This window comes from Microtus ochrogaster, chromosome 5 (assembly GCF_000317375.1).
Source record: "Microtus ochrogaster isolate Prairie Vole_2 chromosome 5, MicOch1.0, whole genome shotgun sequence".
In the NCBI taxonomy this organism is placed as follows: Eukaryota; Metazoa; Chordata; class Mammalia; order Rodentia; family Cricetidae; genus Microtus; species Microtus ochrogaster.
This window is the reverse complement of record NC_022012.1, coordinates 91,997,926-92,017,385: the sequence shown is the minus strand read 5'-3', so window position 1 is coordinate 92,017,385 and position 19,460 is coordinate 91,997,926. Positions and strand designations below refer to the sequence as shown.

Below are 19,460 nucleotides of genomic sequence, written 5' to 3'. Positions count from 1 at the left end.
AAAGCCCACAAACATCATTGAGAGAGTCACAGACAGGCAGACAGGAAAGTCAGGGAGCTTGACCTCTCTGTGAACTAATGGCAGTTCCACTGTGAGAGAGGACGTTAGGAGTGGCTGTGTGACTGGGAGGCAGGAAGGGGTGTCCAACCTGTGACTTCTCTGAGTCACAATGGGCTAAAAGGAATTACCATGGGCCACACTGCGTTTGCAGGTTGTAGGCCACACATATGCTTCTTTTGCGTGATGTTGCAGCAGGACTTTGTCATTCACAAAGTTCTCTTTTATGTACCACACATGGCTCAAGAGCTAAGAGCACTGGCCCCTCTTAAGTTCAGTTTCTAACAACCATGTCATACAACTCACAACTGTATATCACTCCTGTTCCAGGGGACCTGACGCCTTCTTCTGGAACACACACACACACACACACACACACACACACACACACACACAGAGCACATACCCTTATGGAAATACACATAAAGAAAAAAAATCCTTAAAAAATCCATGTGATTAAGTAATAAAATATTGCAAAATAGCCTGCATTTTAATAAGTTCACCATCTTGTCTTAGGCCACATTCAGAGCTGTCCTGGCCACTGGCTGGACACCCCTGCTGGCTGTCTGAGTATCTGAGACTGTATTATCGTTCTGGGCTATGGGAGATATAACAGAAACGAGCTATGTTCTGCCCCTCACAGATCCTTCGGACCTCTGGCATCTACTTTGTCTTCTTCTTTGTGGTGGTCATCTTCCTGGGTTCTTTCTACCTGCTCAACTTAACCCTGGCTGTTGTCACCATGGCATATGAGGAGCAGAACAGGAACGTGGCTGCAGAGACAGAGGCCAAGGAAAAGATGTTTCAAGAAGCCCAGCAGCTGTTAAGGGAGGAGAAAGAGGTGGGGCTTAGACAGTGCGGACGGCTGTAGAGTCAGAGGGGACCCAGAGGCAGTGTGATGGAAGATGAAGGCTGCCTCTTGGGGTCAGGTTTCAGACCTTTGGTACCCTGTGTTTTGCTGAGAATTTAAGCCCTTTTCAGGCTGGCTATGCTGCTGTTATTCTCAAGCTGGTCTGGACACAGGATTCTTGAGAATGTAGTCTTGATGCTTTTTGAATTCTGGAAGCCTGTACCATCTAGAACAAACATAGATTGTAATTTATTTATGTGCAAATTCAGGCTCTGTTGCAAATTTTCTTTTTAATTAATTAATTTAGTGTTTTTTCAAGACAGGGTTTCTCTGTAGCTTTGGAGCCTGTCCTGGAATTCGCTCTGTAGACCAGGCTGGCCTCGAACTCACAGCTGCCTGCCTCTGCCACTCAAGTGCTGGGATTAAAGGCGTGCACCACCACTGCTCAGCTACAGACTTTCTTATGTGAATCTGAAGATATTTTTCTTTGGAACCTTTGCATGGTGGAGGGCTGGGTTCTGCTACAAGAGGCAGGTGGAGGGCTGGATTCTTGCACAGCTCCAGGCCACCCCAAGTTTCCTTTGCACCTTACATTCTCTGCTCCAATTCTAGGATTTCCAGGGTAGGAGCCCTATTTTTACACTTTGTGTTATCTTCTGTATAATACAGATTTGTCAGATGGAAGCCCCTGGTAAGACCTTAGTGTCCTCAGGCATAAATTCATATCTCCCCTAGCACAGCCTAGGGTTAGTCATGGGGAAACTGTGCAAGAGTTAACTCTGCCTTTGACAACTGTGAGGCCTGTGCAAAACCAAGCCACTCCTTGGATGAGCAAGAGCCCAGCTAACACATTCAAACGAGGCGAGGAGCAATCTGAAGGGTTCAGTATTAAGGGAGAGGAGAACAGCCCACTGAGGTTGAGGTCATCTGCATGATCATGGGGGGGGGGATAATCTGTTCATTAATTGCTTCTGTTCTCTTTCAAAGGCTCTGGTTGCCATGGGAATTGACAGAAGTTCGCTTAATTCCCTCCAAGCATCGTCCTTTTCACCAAAGAAGAAGAAGTTTTTTAGTAGTAAGACAAGAAAGTCCTTCTTTATGAGAGGGTCTAAGAGGGACAGGGCCTTGGCGTCGGAGTCGGAGGATGATTCTGCTAAAAAAGTAAGTCCGCTCCCAGGGATCAGCCATTCTCCCGTGCACGCAGGGCCACGGATCTGCCGATAGTCCAGTGAAGGAATTCCTCTCTTCGTTCCCGTCATTTCTCTAACTGTGCACTCGGGCGCACCATCCTTCATCTGTGCCGTGATTCCAGTACACGTTTATAAATATCTGTGTGAGCAGTCCCCGTGTGTGCGAGACTTATGTTTGCTGTCACGGTGACAAGATTCCCGACAGAGCAACTTCAGGGACGGAAGGTGTGTCTTGGTCCACAGTTTTAAGGCCCTTAGTCCGACCTGGCAGGCAAGGCATGGCTTCAAGATCGGCTCAGACCATGTGAGCAAGAGACTGAGGCAGCACGGTGACTGGTCACGTGGCGAATGACCGAGAAGCAGAGATAAACTGGAACAGGAGGTGTGACTTTCAAAGCCCACAGCGGCCAATGTCAGTCAGCGAGGCACCATGTTCCCGAGGGTCCTTAACCTTCCAAAAATAGGACTACCATCTGGGGATGAAGTTACAGAGAGAAACTGAGCGATTGCCCAGGAAGATGGAGAGAGAGGGAGGGGTAGAGGCAGGAGAGCGAGCGAGCGAGCTGGGAAGTGGGTACAGAGTAGGTTCAGGCTGCCCACTGCCAGGACTGCAGCACCAGAGTGAGCCAGCAGAAGCGGCTGGGAGCGCAGAGCATCCTAGGGAGGGAGCAGGAGAAAACAGGGCTGGGGTAAAAGGGAGGATGGTCCCTGCAGCCAGAGCGAGTTTCTCCATGGCTTCTAAAAGGTCTTTTCCCAGATGTATCAGGAACAGATGGAGCTGGTGGGGAGTGAGAGCCGTTGGGAACCATTATGTGGAACATTTTGTTTGAGTCTAGGGGGTAGTTCAGTAAGTAAAACATTGAAAGGACAGGGTGAAAATGGAAGTGTGGGGATAATGAGGAGAAAGATACGGAAAGGAGGGGCCAGAGTGAGAGGGACCCGAAGCTCACACAGAGGAGGAGGCTTGTGGCTGAATTTCCGTCTGGTCCTTGTGCCGTGTCTCAAACCAGTTAGGATCTGTTGATGCGGAAGCAGCACTGTTTACAGAGGAGGGCACCGATCCCATCCTTAGCAGTGCTCAGTACTGGCCTTGGAGTACCACAGCAGTCAGAGTCCAGTCGGTCCTGAAGGCTAAGCAGACGGCTTGTGAGTCAGAGGTCTGTTGATGCAAAGAGGGTTTCAGTCCAGCTCTTTAGTTCTGAACACAATGCCCAGAGCGGCACCGAAGATGAGTCGGATGGCCCATGTCCCATCCGACCCCTCTCAGGGATCACTTGAACTGTCCCCAGCAGCTTGGGGGCACTGATCTCCTTTTAGTTGCTTGACACTGTCCAAGTGGGGGCGTATGAGGGACTGGTATCAGTCAGAGTGCATCCAGGGCCACGATAAAACATAGCAGATGGTGTAGATCCCGAACCTTCGTCAGGAGGTGGGAACTGTACAACTATGGGGGCAGCTGTAAGAGACAAAATGAATGACAAAAAGTTTTTACATTAACATTATCATAATTTTTAGTCAGGTTGAATGCAATTGTACAAGTGGCTGGACTTCATGAGGTGACAGATCATTAGTTTTTATGTCTTAATTATTTTTTAACAATTTACAATAAGTTAGCAGCATTTATAAGAATTAGAATATTTTGTAATTTTATCCCTGTTAAGATTTTGAGTCTCAAAATTACAGTCTTGAACTGAAGAATTTTTAGTTTATAGAATTTTAATTTATAGGCACAGTTCCCAGAGAGATTGGGAACCTCGTTTTCCTGCTGTTTTATTGCTTACTCTTACATCACAATTTTTTATATGTCTCAGTTTCTACAAATAGCTAAAACTTATCAAATTAACAAAGACAGGTTAGATATGCATCTTGAAACCAGTTTTTGTTAGTACGAATAGACCATTATAACCTTAGGAATTTACAAACCTTAATCATCAAACACATGTTATTATTAAGTCTTGTTTTTCATTGTTTAACTTATTTAGGCCATCTATGACTTGACTTTATGATGCAGAACACATGAAATGGGGGGAACGCGATGCAAATAATTCCAAGATAACTCCAAATAGAGTATTCTAAGGTTTTTCTTTATTAAAAGGAAACCCACGGATCACAGAAAGGAAATAGGAATGGGGTCCAACATCCAGGTGTGGCTGTGGGAAGAAGAGATCGAGCTTGGCAGGACTGTGGCTTTTTGGGACCCTGGTCCAGCCTCTTAAAGGCGGTCGGCTGAAGGAAGTTCCCCATCATCCCCTTTTGTCTAAATAAGAGAGTTCCAAACCCAATACAAAACTATATACACTAAGAACAGGTATCTCTGTTGACTGAGGTTTCTGTCCTGCCCAGTCCCGCAATCGTTCAGTTGCAAATAAACACACAGAGGTCTACATTAATTATAAACCGATGGGCCTATTAGCTCAGGCTTCTTATTAACTCTTATTACTTATATTAACCCATAACTCTAACTGTCTGTATTAGCCACGTGGCTTAGTACCTTTTTTTTTTTTTTTTTGGTTTTTCGAGACAGGGTTTCTCTGTGGTTTTGGAGCCTGTCCTGGAACTAGCTCTTGTAGACCAGGCTGGTCTCGAACTCACAGAAATCCGCCTGCCTCTGCCTCCCGAGTGCTGGGATTAAAGGCGTGCGCCACCACCGCCCGGCGCTTAGTACCTTTTTTGATGAGGCAGCCACATCTTGCTTCCTCTCTGCTGGGATGATGACTGCAGACTGACCGTTTCCTCTTCCCCAAAATTCTCCTGTTCTCATTGCCCCACCTCTACTTCCTACCTGGTTGCTCCTGCCCATACTTCCTGCCTGGATACTGGCCAATCAGCATTTATTTAAAATACAAGTGACAGGATACAGACCATTGTCCCACAGCACTCCTCCCTTAAAAAAACAAACAAACAAGAACTCTGAATCAAATCTCCTTCGTTTAGTTTTCCTCCTGACCATATCCATAACTACTTGTAACTAACATTCTAAACAAAGGCAAACATCCATAATCCATTTCTTGGGAACGTGGGTATAGTTTTCCAGGCTACTTCCTGCTGATCGGGGACACTGATAATCTTATGGGGACCTAAAGAAAATTTAGAATTACGATCAAGTCCTGCCTGGAGTATTCTGAGAGGCTTGATCATTTCCAGCAGCAGTCTTGAATCTGTTCTGGATGTAGAACTCAGACATCTGGGTCATTCACTTCTATTGGAGATTCTTTGGGGGGGGAGGTGTCTTCCTTGATCAAACCTGATTTTTCTTAGCCCAGAATGAATCCACAGCCTCTCGTTTCTTGTGGAAACAAAAACAAAATCTCTTCTCCAAAGTAGCATATCTTTTGACTTAAAATTTAAAGTCAAAGCATTTTATATATATATGTGTGTGTGTGTGTGTGTGTGTGTGTGTGTGTGTATGATTAATCCAGCAGGTTTTATAATCAAATGTCTTTTAGCAGCTTTTGCTCTTTCCTCAGCCATAAAACAATTTAACAACAACATAATACATACAGTATCCAGACTCTCTGTGTATTTTTCATTTTTATGTGGCTTTATTTTAAACTCTTTCATTTTAAACTTTTATTTTATTTTAAACTTCTTTTGTTTTTGTTTTTATTTTTTGGCTTTTTTAGACAAGGTTTCTCTGTGTATCTCTGGCTGTCCTGGAACTCACTCTGCTGACCAGGCTGTCCTTGAACTCAAAGAAATCCACCCGCCTCTGCCTTCCAAGTGTTGGGATTAAAGGTGTGTGCCACCACACCCAACTGCTCTCTTTCTTTTTTATTTTAAGGACTTTAACCTTTTTATTTTCTCTCCCAAGTTCGCACATATATATTTAAACACACTGTAAACCATTTAAAGTTTTCTTTTTGTCTGAATCTATCTTTACTGTGTATCTCTCTTTCTCTGACCACCTAAGTCTTTAATTTGCTAAGCGATATGGATAGGATTAAAGCCGTGGCTTTGACGGTTGGATCCACCCCATTCCTTAGCTTTCTGAGAGTCTAGCCTCATGGCAGAGGTACTGGCCAGAGCCATGTTTCACCACAACTCTATGGAGTTTCAAAGTCCCTGACACCACCAAGAAGCATGCTGTCAGCAATTCATAAACACCATTTAAATGTTTGGTGGCAGGGCCTCTTAAAAGAGCTGCAAAGTTTCGCAGCTAAAGCTGAGTCAGGAAGGCTCTCTTAAATGAGATGTACTTGCCTCCAGCAAGTAGAGCAAACCCAAGAAATTGCTGCTAGCAAGAAGCCATGTTTTATGCTGTTATTTTGTGTCAAGAATTACTTCCCAATCTCTCTCAGGTTTTCTCTGGATGCAGTTGTCTACACATTGGGCACCATTTGTTGACTGAGGTTTCTGTCCCACCCAGTCCTGCAATTGTTCAGTCCCAAATAAACACACAGTGGTCTGCATTAATTATAAACTGATTGGCCTATCAGCTCAGGCTTCCTATTAACTCTTATAACTTATATTAGCTCATAATTCTTGTCTGTGTTAGCCACATGACTTGGTGCCTTTTTCAGCGAGGCATTTACATCTTTCTTCCTCTCTGTCTGGCTGACAACTGCAGACTGAGCCTTTCCTCTTCCCCAATTCTCATTGCCCCACCTCTACTTCCTGCTTGACTACTGACCAATCAGCGTTTATTTAAAACACAAGTGACAGGGTACAGACCATTGTCCCACAGCAGATATCAAGTATAAAAATTAGAATTACAACCAGTGTAAGCTATATTAAGCAAGGAGAATATGCTAAATATTTTAATAATAATTTTATCCTAAGGACTCTAAGTCTTGTATTAGAAATGGCTTGGCTAGATCATAAGAGGATGGTAACTATGACGATCTATTCTTCAACTCCATTGAAGGCCTGAGAAGGGAGATAATATTACTTGAGTAGGCAGGAAGTACAATCAAACAGCTTCCAAAATGTGCAGTAAATGACAGACACAACTGGCTACCTGGGCAATCACCCAAAGACTCATTTGCAATATTAAGCAACCAACTTTGGCTCAGGCCTAGAGTAACTGATAGACCATTTTCAGAGGCAGGAAAAAATTTCAGAACCATCTTACTCTGTCATGTCTTTTTTTTTTTTTTTGTATCCTGCTTGTTTAGTTTGGACATTATGCACTTTGTCAGTGATCAAGCCTTGGGCATTTCCATGCCCAAAGGCCAGTTGTACCAATAAGAAAACAAGCTCCACGTGGAGTGTCTTGGGTGTTCAACATTCTCTCAGGAATAGGTGGATGTTGCAAGAGCACTCACATCTCACATCAACAGAATCCTAAGTTATTTATGTGGCATGTTCTGCAGATCTTCAAAGTGGTGGTTGAAGATTTGATTACCTATCAACGCAGAATACAGTCTCTATGTATCTGAAGAATCTAATTAGTCTGATTAAAAGTATAATAAACATGAATGACTATTGACCTATAATACTTAATACTTATATAACTTAAAGACTAAGACTTTATATCAGAATATTAAACAATCTGTAAACAACTGTGCAGCAAATGAGGGCAGTGACCCCAAAATGTAAACAATGTATAAGCATATTCATCCATGGTAGAAATATGTAATGCAATATGATAAATATATCCTAAAATTGAATCAATATACAAAATGTCTTAAACATATGGAGTTGAAGAATAGTTATAATTATAGTTTTCCTTAGTTATGTTAAAATATAAAGTAGATATAAATATTGTAACTGTAATCCTTGCTTGATATCTGTTTTTTTATGTAATATTACTATGTTAAAGTTAAAATCTTCCTTTTTACTTAAACAGAAAAGGGGAAATGGTGTGGGAAGTCTTTCTGTAGATTTGTTGCTTTTATTGGTTAATAAATAAGCTGCTTTTGGTCAATGGCTTAGCAGAATATAGCTAGAGAAGCCATGGCACCACTGTAGGAGACAGATGCCTAATCTGGAGCCCATTGGAACCTTACCAGTAAGCCACAGCCACATGACGAAACACAGATTAATGGAGATGGGTTAGTTTAGTAAGAGTTAGCCAGTAAGAAGCTAGAGCTAATAGGCCAAGCAGTGATTTAATTAATATAGTTTTTGTGTGGTTATTTCAGTCTGGGCAGCAGGAATAAATGAGTAGCCTCTGCCAACAACTTTAGTTTTTGTGACTCTGTCTTCATCTACTATTTTTTTTATCCTTATGGCAAAAATCATCATATAAAATATCTATCCTTAGCTTGGTGAAAGTTGTGCCTGTCTTTAATCCCAGCATTCAGGATGTAGATGCAGGCAGATCTCTGCAAGCTCAAAGTCAGCCTAGTCTATAGAGTGAGTTCCAAGGCTATAAAAAACCCTTATCTCAAAAAACAAAGCTACCCTTACTAAAATATTTACTGCTACCTTTTTTTAAAATTTATTATGTATACAATATTCTGTCTGTGTATATGCCTGCAGGCCAGAAGAGGGCACCAGACCTCTTTACAGATGGTTGTGAGCCACCATGTGGTTGCTGGGAATTGAACTCAGGACCTTTGGAAGAGCAAGCAATGCTCTTAACCACTGAGCCATCTCTCCAGCCCCTTACTGCTACCTTTTAAACTAAAAACATAACCTTATAATTTACATCTACTTGAACATTTTTCTCAAGCCTATTTAATATTTTCTCTCATTTTCCTAGAAGTTGAATTGAAGTTATATTCATGGCAAGTTGTAGCAAATTAAGATTAGATTACCTGTACATAAGTTTTTAACTATTAACCCTTTTTTTGTTACAAAATTTAAGCTAATTTTTTCTCTACTTAAGATTTTGCAGTTTTTTAAAACAGCAGTATTACAGATACCGAGATAAAGGTTACATTCCAGCAAAAGCTTCAAGTATATCCATGATCTTGAGTATTCAGGAAAGTAGACATCTGTGATTATAATTAGCCATTTTAGTTTTTATATATAAGTTTCTTTTGATTAAAAAGATGTAAAACCAGACAGTAGTGCTGCATGCCTTTAATCTCAGCACTCAGGAGGCAGAAACAGGTGAACCTGCAAGGCCAGCCTGGTCTGTAGAATGGGTTCCAGGAAAGCCAGGATGATACAGAGAAACCCTGCCTCAAAAAACTGAAACAAAAATGCCATTCTGTGAGATAAATATTAGTAATCCCTGTTGGAAGTGGTTTGTTTCTTATCTGAACATAAAGTCTTTTTCCTGGGATGTTCAGTTGTTTTCCCTGCTACAAAGTTATGACAAGAGATGCTAGAGAAAGCTTTTAGATAAACATGCTTGGGTCTAAAGTGGGCAGACAAAATTCACATTTCCAGGGCTAGCTTTTCAGTGAATTTAAACATGTAATAATTTTCTAATATTATCTATGCTCAAAAGACATTTGAATATAAGACTGAATCTTGTGACCTACACATCCATAACTAGTTTTTGTGTGTCTGCAGATGGAAGCAGACAACAGGAAAAGCTTAACAAGTATTCTTTTCTCTTATGAAGATATCAAGTTGCCAATAATATAAGTAATGTTACCTAGAGGGCATCTACCAGAAAACTATTAAAATACAAGCAAAAACATCCAGGGTTGGTGGGGCAGAGAAAAAGGCAGATCATAGCCATAAGACAAAGGAGTCTCACCAACAGAAAGTTACAGGAATAGTTATCTCAGCTATAGGAACAGATTCAGAGACCCTGTAGAAATGGTTGGTATCCAGGCTCTGGTGTGGTGAGAGTTGAATGTCTGGATGAGAAGGATTAAGAAGAGCTAGGAGTTAGTTATATGGGAGGAGAGGCCTTGGACCATCCTCCATTCCATTTTATCACATCATTTAAATCAGTCTAGATATTAAAATGGGAAGTTCTGCATTTTGGCTGGCAGTGGGATCAAGAGCTGAACAAGTGAGCCTGGTTTTGGTCTCCCAAATGGGATTTCTTTAGACTAGCTACAAACAGGCTAAGGGTGTGTCCTTTGGCACAGACAATTCGGAAAGGGCAGTGTGGCTTTTGGCTCCTTCTGAAGCAAAGCCAAGGGCATTAGAATACAAGCTGATGACCTGAGCAGATGTCCCTGGCAGAGAGGAGTAGCGTGTACTATGAGGAATGGCAGGAGTCCAATAAAATCACATTATAGAGCCACGGCCACCTAGGGTAGCTGGAGGTTAAACCCCATGGAGTTAGGAGGGTGTTAGAGTTTATCTGCCTGCATGCCTGCCTGTCTGTCTTTCTGTATCTGTATTTGTTTTATTTCTGTATCTATATATGGATGTATTAATTTTAGCCTATCACTAGTTACAGATTGCTAAAAACTGGGGATAATAATTTTGCTTTTAATTTTCTGTGTAATGAGACAGAGGGGTTTAGGGTTACAAGAGGAAGCTCTCAAGGCAAGGCCCTAGGACATATGTATAGAGCAACCAGCAGCATCTGTTTGGTGCAGACCAACCTATATGGAACTGGAGCAGGAGGAAGAGGAGAGAGTTAGAAGCCAATAGGAAAGATCCTGAGGAGAGTGGTGTCCAAGCCAAGTGGGATTCACCAGGCAAAGGAAGAGCAGGCATTGCCAGTGGAGAAGGGAATGCGTGCCAAGGTCTGGAAGTAAAAATGAGCAGGAGAATGTGGCCCATTTAAAAGTGTGAGCATGTGTATATTTGTGCACGTGTGTGTGTGTGCGTGTGCGCGCGCGCACTTGTGTGCATGTATGTGTGTGTGTTTAGGGGACAATGACAAGAGTCTGGATTGGTAGAATGGGGCAATCACAAAAGATCTTGAAACAAAGCTGAGAAGCGCATTCAGTCTTCATGCTGAAGGTAGGCGGTAGGAAGCTATGAAGGGCTGTAACCAAGAGAAAGAGATATGTGTCTTTTGTTTTGTTTTGTTTGTTTCTTTGTTTGTTTTTGAGACAGTGTCTCGCTATATAGCTCTGGCTGTCCTGGAGCTTGCTATGGAGACCAGACTGGCTTCAGACTCACAGAGATTCCCCTGCCTCAGCCTCCCAAGTGTTGGGATTAAACGCATGCGCCAGTACTCCCAGATAGAGGTTCATTTGTTTTTATTTATTTAGTGGGTTTTGTTGTTGTTTTGAGAAGAGGAGTCAATATGTAGCCTTGGCTGCTGGGACCTTGCTATGCAGACCAGGTTGGTCTCAATTTTACAGGCATCCATTTACCTCTGTCTCCTGAGTCCTGGAATTAAATGCACCACCAGGCCCAGCCAGTCCAGGCCCAGCTGGAGATGTTTTTGAAACCCTGGATGTATGTTGATACGAAAGTAACTGTGCTTTTGCATTGCTGACATTTACTGCTTGCTATTTATTGGAATACAACCTTAACCACCTAAGATTTGTTTTCCCTCATTCCCACGCTCATCTCCTGACTGTGCTTCCTTGATAATGATTTATTACTCGCTGTGGGCATTATATTTTTTTACTCATCTCAGTGGCTCCCCACCTTCCTACTGATGTGACCCTCCTGTTTTGGTGACCCCCAGCCACAAAACTGGTTTGTGGCTACTTCATAACTGTAATTTTGCTACTGTTATAAGTCATGATGTAAATGTCTGTATTTTCCGATGGTCTTAGGCGACCTCTGCCGAAGGGTCATTCAACCCTCAAAAGGGTTGCCACTTACAGGTTGAGAATCTCCACCTTATACTGCTGAAACAGCGTTGGGTGGAATGAAGATGCTAGTGGTTTTCGTATTTGATTTCAAAATGGGTGGCAAGGCAGAAGAGAAGACTTGTGACATCGGTGACCGGCCCCACAGCACTTATAGTGTACGTATAGTGCAGTGGTGACCCAGCAACCAGTCTCGCAAAGGAGACAAGAGGCTTGAAGATGAAGGGCATAGTGGCCAGTCATCGGAGTTGACAGCGACTGACTGACAGCAGCCATCAAAGCCCATCCTTTTCCCACTCGAGAAAAGTCGTCAGTGGACTCAGCACAGACCGTTTAAGGCTGTTTGACATTTGAAGCACATTGGAGAGCTGAAATAACTCATGAATGCCTCATGAGCTGACTGAAAATCCAAGAGGCGCATTTTTTACGTTACACAACAACAGGCCGTTTCTCTACTGAATTGTGACATTTGAGGACCAGCAGATCTCATACAACAACCAGGGATGACTTTTCAAAGCATTTTCGACAACCAAGCCTGCTCCAGACAAAGGTCTCGGGCACTCTTTGGTGGCCTGCTGCCAGTCTCATTTCCTGAAGCGACATCATTGCATGTGAGAAGTGTGCTCAGTAGGGGAGATGCACCCAAAACTGCACAGCCTGCAGCTGGCCTGGGCCAACAGCAAATGGCCAGTTCTTTTCCACAAGAAAACCTGAACGTACGCCACGCATCGAGCCCTTCAAAAGCTAAATGAATCCAAACGTTGTTTCACCTGCCACATTCACCTGGGCGCACCAACCTTCCACCATGTCTTCGAGCATCTTGACAATGTTTTGCAGGGGACACACTTCCTTAGCCAGCGAGTTGCAGAACAGGCTTTCTGAGAGTTCATGGAAGCCCAAGGCAGGGATTTGTATGCTATTTGGATAAACACACTTAGTTCTTGTTGGCAAAATCATGCTGATTGTAATGGCTGCCAGTTTGATTAATGAAGGTGTGTTTGAGCCTGGTTATAATGATTTAAAGCTCACGATCTGAAACCGAAATTTCTTTTTCAACAAGCTAAACACATTGAAGAGAGGGGATTGGAGGAGACTAGAAAAACCAATTAAGACGTTGCCACAGTAACCCCAAGCAAGAGGTGGCGGCAGCAGCTTGTGTGAGGACTAGAGCAATGTGTAACTTTTCCTGGGGGAGAATAAAGCATCTCACCCAGATAGGGCATCAATGACAGATCAAAAAAAGAATTCCACCCAAGCCTAGCTTGGTGAGCAAGTGATTTTATTGGGGTTTCTTATAGGCACACTGGAGGACTAAAAGACTCCTGTATTATTGAAAAGCCCTCCCAGGGGTAAGAGATGACTCACAAAAGCTGCACCCCCAGAAGCCCATGTCCAGCTGTGTGCAGCTCAGCCAGAGTCGGCACTCTCTGGCAGCTGCCTACTGCACTTACGGTCTCATGGAAGCAGGTCAATGAGACTGCCCAGGGGGTAAGGGATGTGCTTCTAAGCCTGAAGACCAGAATTGAATCCTTGAGACCCGTATGGTGGGGTGGAAGGAGAGAACCAATCCCTTCAAGCTGTCCTCTGACCTCTACTCATGTGCTGTGGTACAGGCACCTGCCAAATAAACACAATGTTTTAAGAACCTCATGACTTGGCCTTCTAGATCTTCTAATTTTTCAAATCTCTTGAATCTTGGGAGTTTCCTTAGCTTTCTGAGCCTTAGGATCCTCTGTCCTTCTGGGAGGGAGTGTTTGAATTCGTAAGAAAGAGCTAAAGGCAAGAATAAAGAAAGATAAGCAAGCTGACCCACAGAAAGTGATACCCAGTGAACGAGCTGAAGTAGGCCACATGCTTGCGGCTTATTGAGTAGGTGACTTGTTGAGACTTTAGGGGTGGGAAAGATGGCCAGTTCCATTTTGGATATGTAAGTGTTGATGTGCGCATGGGACATCCCAGAAAATATACTGAGTGGATAGTGTGAATCACAGAATTGAGACATGGTTGATTCTTGCTAGTAAAAATTATTCTTTTTTTAAAAAACTATGTTAATATTTATTAATCCTTAAAAATTATTCTTATCATTAAGGTAGAGAGTATTTGTTTGCTCTTTGTTGAAAGTGAATAAAACATAAAACCCAAGGCCAGACTCCAGAAACGCATATGTGTAAGAACAGTGAATGGCCAAATCCCCTTTCTCTGATCTGTTTCACACAGGCAAAAAAAAAAAAAAAACCCCACAAAAAACAAAACAAAACAAAACAAAAACCCAAAAAACCCATGAGCATCATACATGCTGGGGAGATACAGTGCACTGCTCCGTACAAATGCTCAGCATCTTTACTTGGAGTCTTTATGAGATTTGGGGAGTGTCAACGCCTGCCTTTAAAAGGCCCACTGTACTTTCTATTGCAGCCACAACTCCTTGAGCAAACCAAACGACTGTCCCAGAACTTGCCCGTGGACCTCTTTGATGAGCACATGGACCCCTTCCACCGGCAGAGGGCCCTGAGTGCCGTCAGCATCTTGACCATCACCATGCAGGGTGAGTTACCCACTGGAGTTTTGTGTCCTCCCAGAAGCCCTCCACAGAGGGGGTTTCTTGGGAACCTCCCCACTGTGCCATGGGGCAAAGGGAGACTCCTTGTGTCCCAGGAGCCCCTCAGCGGAGTGACTTGAGTGGATGGGCCTTCCTGGGAGTTAGCCCCTCCCAGTGGGTCCCTGAGTGGGAACGGGCTAGAGAGCATAGACGGGCAGACTGGGCAACCTTAGAAGATCTGAATGACAACAGTGAGCCAAAAAGAGCACTCAAGACCTTGCTGGGAAGTGGCAGTTGTTGGCTAAGTTAGAGCCAGGAACCTGGTGTTGGCCAAAGAAGACCTTATAGTTGAGCCAGGACACTTGCCCCAGGCAAGGGACCAATGCTCAAGATCATGAAAAGCTGGGAATATGTGGGCCCTTTAGCACTTCTGAATTATTACCTGACCTTACTTGGCTTTTGTGAGTTCCTGAAATGGAACCCAACAAATCAGGGGTGCAGGCAGCTAAGGGGCTGAGCCTAAGTAGCTGCCAGAATGCCTGAATTTGTTCCTTTTTTTTCATTTTGACAACAAAATAACGGAACAAAAGCTGCCTAAGGAAGAAAGGGAGGAAGGTTTATTTGAGATCACAGTTTGAAAAGCTTCATCATGATGGGGTGGGCATGGAGGCAGGAATGAGAGGTGACTGGTCACATTGTGCCTATAGTCAAGGGGGAGAGGGAGGGAGGAAGAAAGGGAAGGGGAGAGAGTGGGAAGGAGGGAGCAAAAGAAGGGAAGAAAGAAGAAGAAGAGATGGAGGGAGAGAGAGAGGGGGAGAATGGGAGGGAGGGAGAGAATAAAGGAGAATGGGAGGGAGGGAGAGAAGAAGGGGAGAAGGGAAGGAGGGAGGGGGAGAAAGAGAGGAAGGGAGGAAGAGAAGGAAGGGAGAAGGGAGGGAGAGAAGAAAAGAGGAAGAAAGACACACACGAGAGAGAGAGAGACAGAGAGAGAGAGAGAGAGAGAGAGAGAGAGAGAAAAGATTGATGGTGTTCTTGCTTTTTTTGTTTAATTCAAACCTCCACTAATGAAACAGTGCCTTTTCTTTTAAGGTGGGTCTTCCCACCTCTGTTAATCTAGGAAATTTCCTCACAGATGTGCCCAGGAGTTCGTCCCCTTGGTATTTCTAGATCCCACGAAACTGACAATTGACATTAACCATCATGTAACCTTCCATTGCCCCCGCCCTTTTTTTTCTCCTGAGCTCTGGCGCCCCTGTACAGCCGTAGTCTCCACCAAGTCCTCTCTTGAGAAAGCAGAGTCTGTGCTACCTCTGTCTCTTGCGGCCTCGTGGCCAATCTGTGTTGCTCTCTCTGCGTCTGCGTCAGATACACTTGGCTTTGCGGCATCTTAGCTGTGTGCAGAGAAGTGCGTCTCCTCTGTGCCATGCTCGGCAGGAAAACCTGTGTGACTGGCTACGTGTCACAAAAATCCTGGGGAAGAGGGGGGTGGGGGCACACGCAGGCAGAGAGCAGCCAGGCTGGCTCAGAGCAAACGCCTTCCACACCCTTCCATTCTCTTCCAGAACAAGAAAAATCCCAGGAGCCTTGTCTCCCATGTGGGAAAAACTTGGCATCCAAGTACCTGGTGTGGGACTGTAGCCCTCAGTGGCTGTGCGTCAAGAAGGTCCTGCGGACCGTGATGACCGACCCCTTCACTGAGCTCGCTATCACCATCTGCATCATCGTCAATACCGTCTTCCTGGCCATGGAGCATCATGACATGGACGACACGTTTATAAATCTGCTAAAAATAGGAAACTGGGTAATCTCAGGCTCTTGGAAAGCATACAGAAGCTTGAATCTTAACTCTGTCCAGGTGCAGACTTTTTCAGTAACCATAACCCAGACTGCAACCTTGTTCCTGTAAATGGAATAAAGGCAAAAGGTGGCGTTGGATCAGAGGTTTTGCACAGCTCACCTCTTTGGTTTTCACAGGCCTCAGTTTAACCTTCTAGCATGTTAAGGTCTCTTTAGTCACGTAGAAGCCATAGTGGACAATCCTAAAAGTAACGTTCTGAGTGATTTGAGAAAACTCAGAAGATGCTGACCAGGGCTGGGGATGTGGCTCAGTTGGCAGAGTGCCTGCCTAGCCTTCATGAAGCCCTGGGCTCAGTCCTCAGCGCCACAAAAATTAGGTGTGGTGATGTATGCCTGTGATCCCAGCCCTCAGAAGGTAGAGGCAGGGGGCTCATTCGTTCAAGGTTATCCTCAGTCCCATAGCAAATTCAGCGCTAGCCTGGGCTACGTGAGACTCTGTCTCACAACAATGCCCCACCCTGGAAAAAAAATTGTGAACCATCTCCAGAGACCCACAGTAATGACCCCCATGCCCCACTGTGTTACCGGGGAAACCGTTGTTGTAAAACAATACAGGTTTGATCCATAGGTGAATCCTCAGGAAAGATGAACCAGGCAGATATGGGAGGATCATGCTTTTGAGAGAGTGTATCATTGCTTGGAGGGGGAGTGGGGTGGGAACTTCCTGAGTATGTGTCACTGGTTCTTACTGCACAGACCGAGTCTCAGTTAAAATGGGAAATTGAAGATAGGGAGGAAGCCGAACTTTGAACAATTGCTCAGTCTCATTCACGGTTCCTGTGGGAGGCATCTTCTTTTCCTCAAGGGAAAATGAGTCTCTCAGAGATATCAGATACAACACACAATTAGTCAGTGGCTGCTTTACTCTAATTAACTAATGGATTAATGGATTGAAAAATCTTACCAGAATATCCAATCTTCTCCTCGTAAAATTTCATGTTTCTAGCTGAAAAAGCAACACGTTCTCTTACATTCTTAAAATAACGAAACTCTCCCACTTTATGTATTTTCCTGGGGTCGGGCTAGCAAGAGAGAGCCTGAGGAAAGGGGGCCAGTGGAGGAGAAGGGTGAACAAGAAGGCATGTTGAGTTAAGACTTTAATAAAAGTGGTGTAAAGCAGAAATGTGGCTGGAGGTAGAATATGGGTCTAGCCCGACTTTCAGCGCCTCCTCGTGGGCTGCAGCTACCGTCATGCAGTGAGGTGCCTGCACCTTGGCTTGACTTCAGCCACCATGCTGATTTAACGATTTCTTCCCAACTGCTGTGGTTCGCTCTGCCCATCCTTAAGCAGGAGTCTCCTCTGTCCCATTGCAGGTTTTCACTGGAATTTTCGTAGCGGAAATGTGTCTAAAGATCATCGCGCTGGACCCATACCACTACTTCCGCCACGGCTGGAACGTCTTCGACAGCATCGTCGCCCTTCTGAGTCTCGCTGACGTCCTTTACACCAACCTGTCCGATAAGAGCAGCCGCTCGAATCGCTCCTTCTTGGCTTCCTTCAGGGTGGTAAGGCGCTTCCTTCTGTTTTAAACTTACTTTTATTGCGTCCGTGTGTCTGTGTGTGCATGCAGTGGCGCATGAGTGGAGGTCAAAGGGCAGCTTGCAGGAGTTGGTGATGCTCCCCACCTTGTGCATTCTGGGGCCCAAATTCACACTCCGCAGGAAGTGTGTTTATCCACTGAGCCATTTCACCTGGTCCTTCTCCTCCCCTCCTCTCCCCTCCTCTCCCCTCCTCTCCCCTCCTCTCCCTTACCCAGCTTTCTCCTTCCCTCTCCTCTCCTCCCCTCTCCCCTTTCCTCCTCTCTCCACCTCCCCACTTCTCCTCCTTATTTCCCCTCCTCCTCTTCTTTCTTTTTGAGACAGGGTCTCACTATGCAGCCCTGGCTGTCCTGGACTCACCAATATAGACCCTCCTGGCTGTGAATTCCTATAAAGCGCTTGCCTTTGCCTCCCAAGCCCTGAGGCTCAAGGTGTGTCACTTTATACTTGGCCCTGGCTCCTCTTTCTTGATTTACTGTGTAACAACATTCTGAATAAATAATAATAATAGTAATAATAATAATAATAATAATAAAATGAGTGGAGTCAGTGGCTATCTTGGACCAATTCATCTTGCCTTAATTCCATATAATTGCATATATACTCACCTCCCTGGGTAACCCAGGCTGGCCTCAAATTTCCAGTCTTTCCAAGGTCGGGATTACAGGTGTGTGCCACCATACCCAGCTAGCTGAGGTTGATTTCTTAAAAACAGTTTCAGAAAGTTTTATGTATGTGTACATGTGTATCTGAATGCACACCACATGTGTGCAGGTGCCTGCCGAGGCCAGAAGACGAGATCAGATCTGGACGCTAGCACCCGGTGAGGGTGCTGGGATCTGGGCTCCAGATCTGGCTTCTCAACAAGAGCAGCAAGAGTTCTTGACTGCTGAGCCATATTTCCAGCCCCAGAACAAGGTATCTGCTATTTTAAATAAAAATACAGGGCTGGTGAGATTGCTCAGGTAGGGTAAAAGTCTTGCTGCCAAGCCCAAGGACTCGAGATCCATCCTTGGGCCCCACATGGCAGAAGGGGAACTGATTCCTGAGAGCTGTACTTTGACCTTTGTTCTAGTTTTGTTCTGTTACTGTGATGTGACACTCTGGCCCAAAGTTACTTGGGTGAGTAAAGGGTTTATTGGCTTATACGTCCAGGTCACAGTTCATCATTGAGGGAAGTCAGGGCAGGAACTCGCTCACAAAAAAGGAATCAGAGTAGAAGCATGGAGCCATGGAGGGATGTTACTCACCGGCTGTCTAACTCACTCACACACACACACACACACACACACACACACACACACACACACACACATTATATATACAGCACAGCCCCACACGTGTAGGGGTGGTGATGGCCACCATGGACTCATCAACCAAGACACTATCCCTCAGGGTTTGCTCTGACCTGGACAGCCCTTCAATTGAGATTTCTCCAAACAACAACCATCAAAAAATGTGTTCCTCTCTCCACAAATAAATGAATAAATATAATTTTAAAAAGTTTTAAATAGGAGCTGGAGAGATGGTCTTGTAGTTAGGAGTACTTCCTTTTCTTCCAGAAGACCCAGGTTCAATTCCCAGCACCCACATGGGTGGTTCACAACTGTCTGTAACTCCAGTCCAAGGGAACCTGACTCGAACTTCTAGTCTCCTCCAATGATAAACATATATGGCACACACACAGGCAATGCACCCATATATAAAAAATAAAAAGATGAAAAAAGAGATTTAAGTAAAAAAAAAAATATGTTAGATAGGACTCTGCCCCAGGTGAGTGTAACCAGTTTTGAAAGTCCTAATGGCCATGGCTGAGAAATGTCACCTGCTTTCTGGATAAGCTCCCTGATATGTGA

The 19,460-nt window shown here is 44.4% G+C and overlaps 1 protein-coding gene across 1 annotated transcript in view; it reads left to right on the top strand.

Moving 5' to 3' along the window:
* The window catches only part of Scn11a (sodium voltage-gated channel alpha subunit 11), a 72,305-nt gene that overhangs the window by 17,080 nt on the left and 35,765 nt on the right, over positions 1–19,460 (top strand). Inside the window, exons 9-13 of the mRNA XM_005348214.1 lie at positions 701–898; positions 1,895–2,068; positions 14,085–14,214; positions 15,771–16,009; positions 17,380–17,575. Of these exons, the coding sequence (XP_005348271.1) occupies positions 701–898; positions 1,895–2,068; positions 14,085–14,214; positions 15,771–16,009; positions 17,380–17,575 (937 nt within the window). The remainder of the gene's footprint in view (positions 1–700; positions 899–1,894; positions 2,069–14,084; positions 14,215–15,770; positions 16,010–17,379; positions 17,576–19,460) is intronic.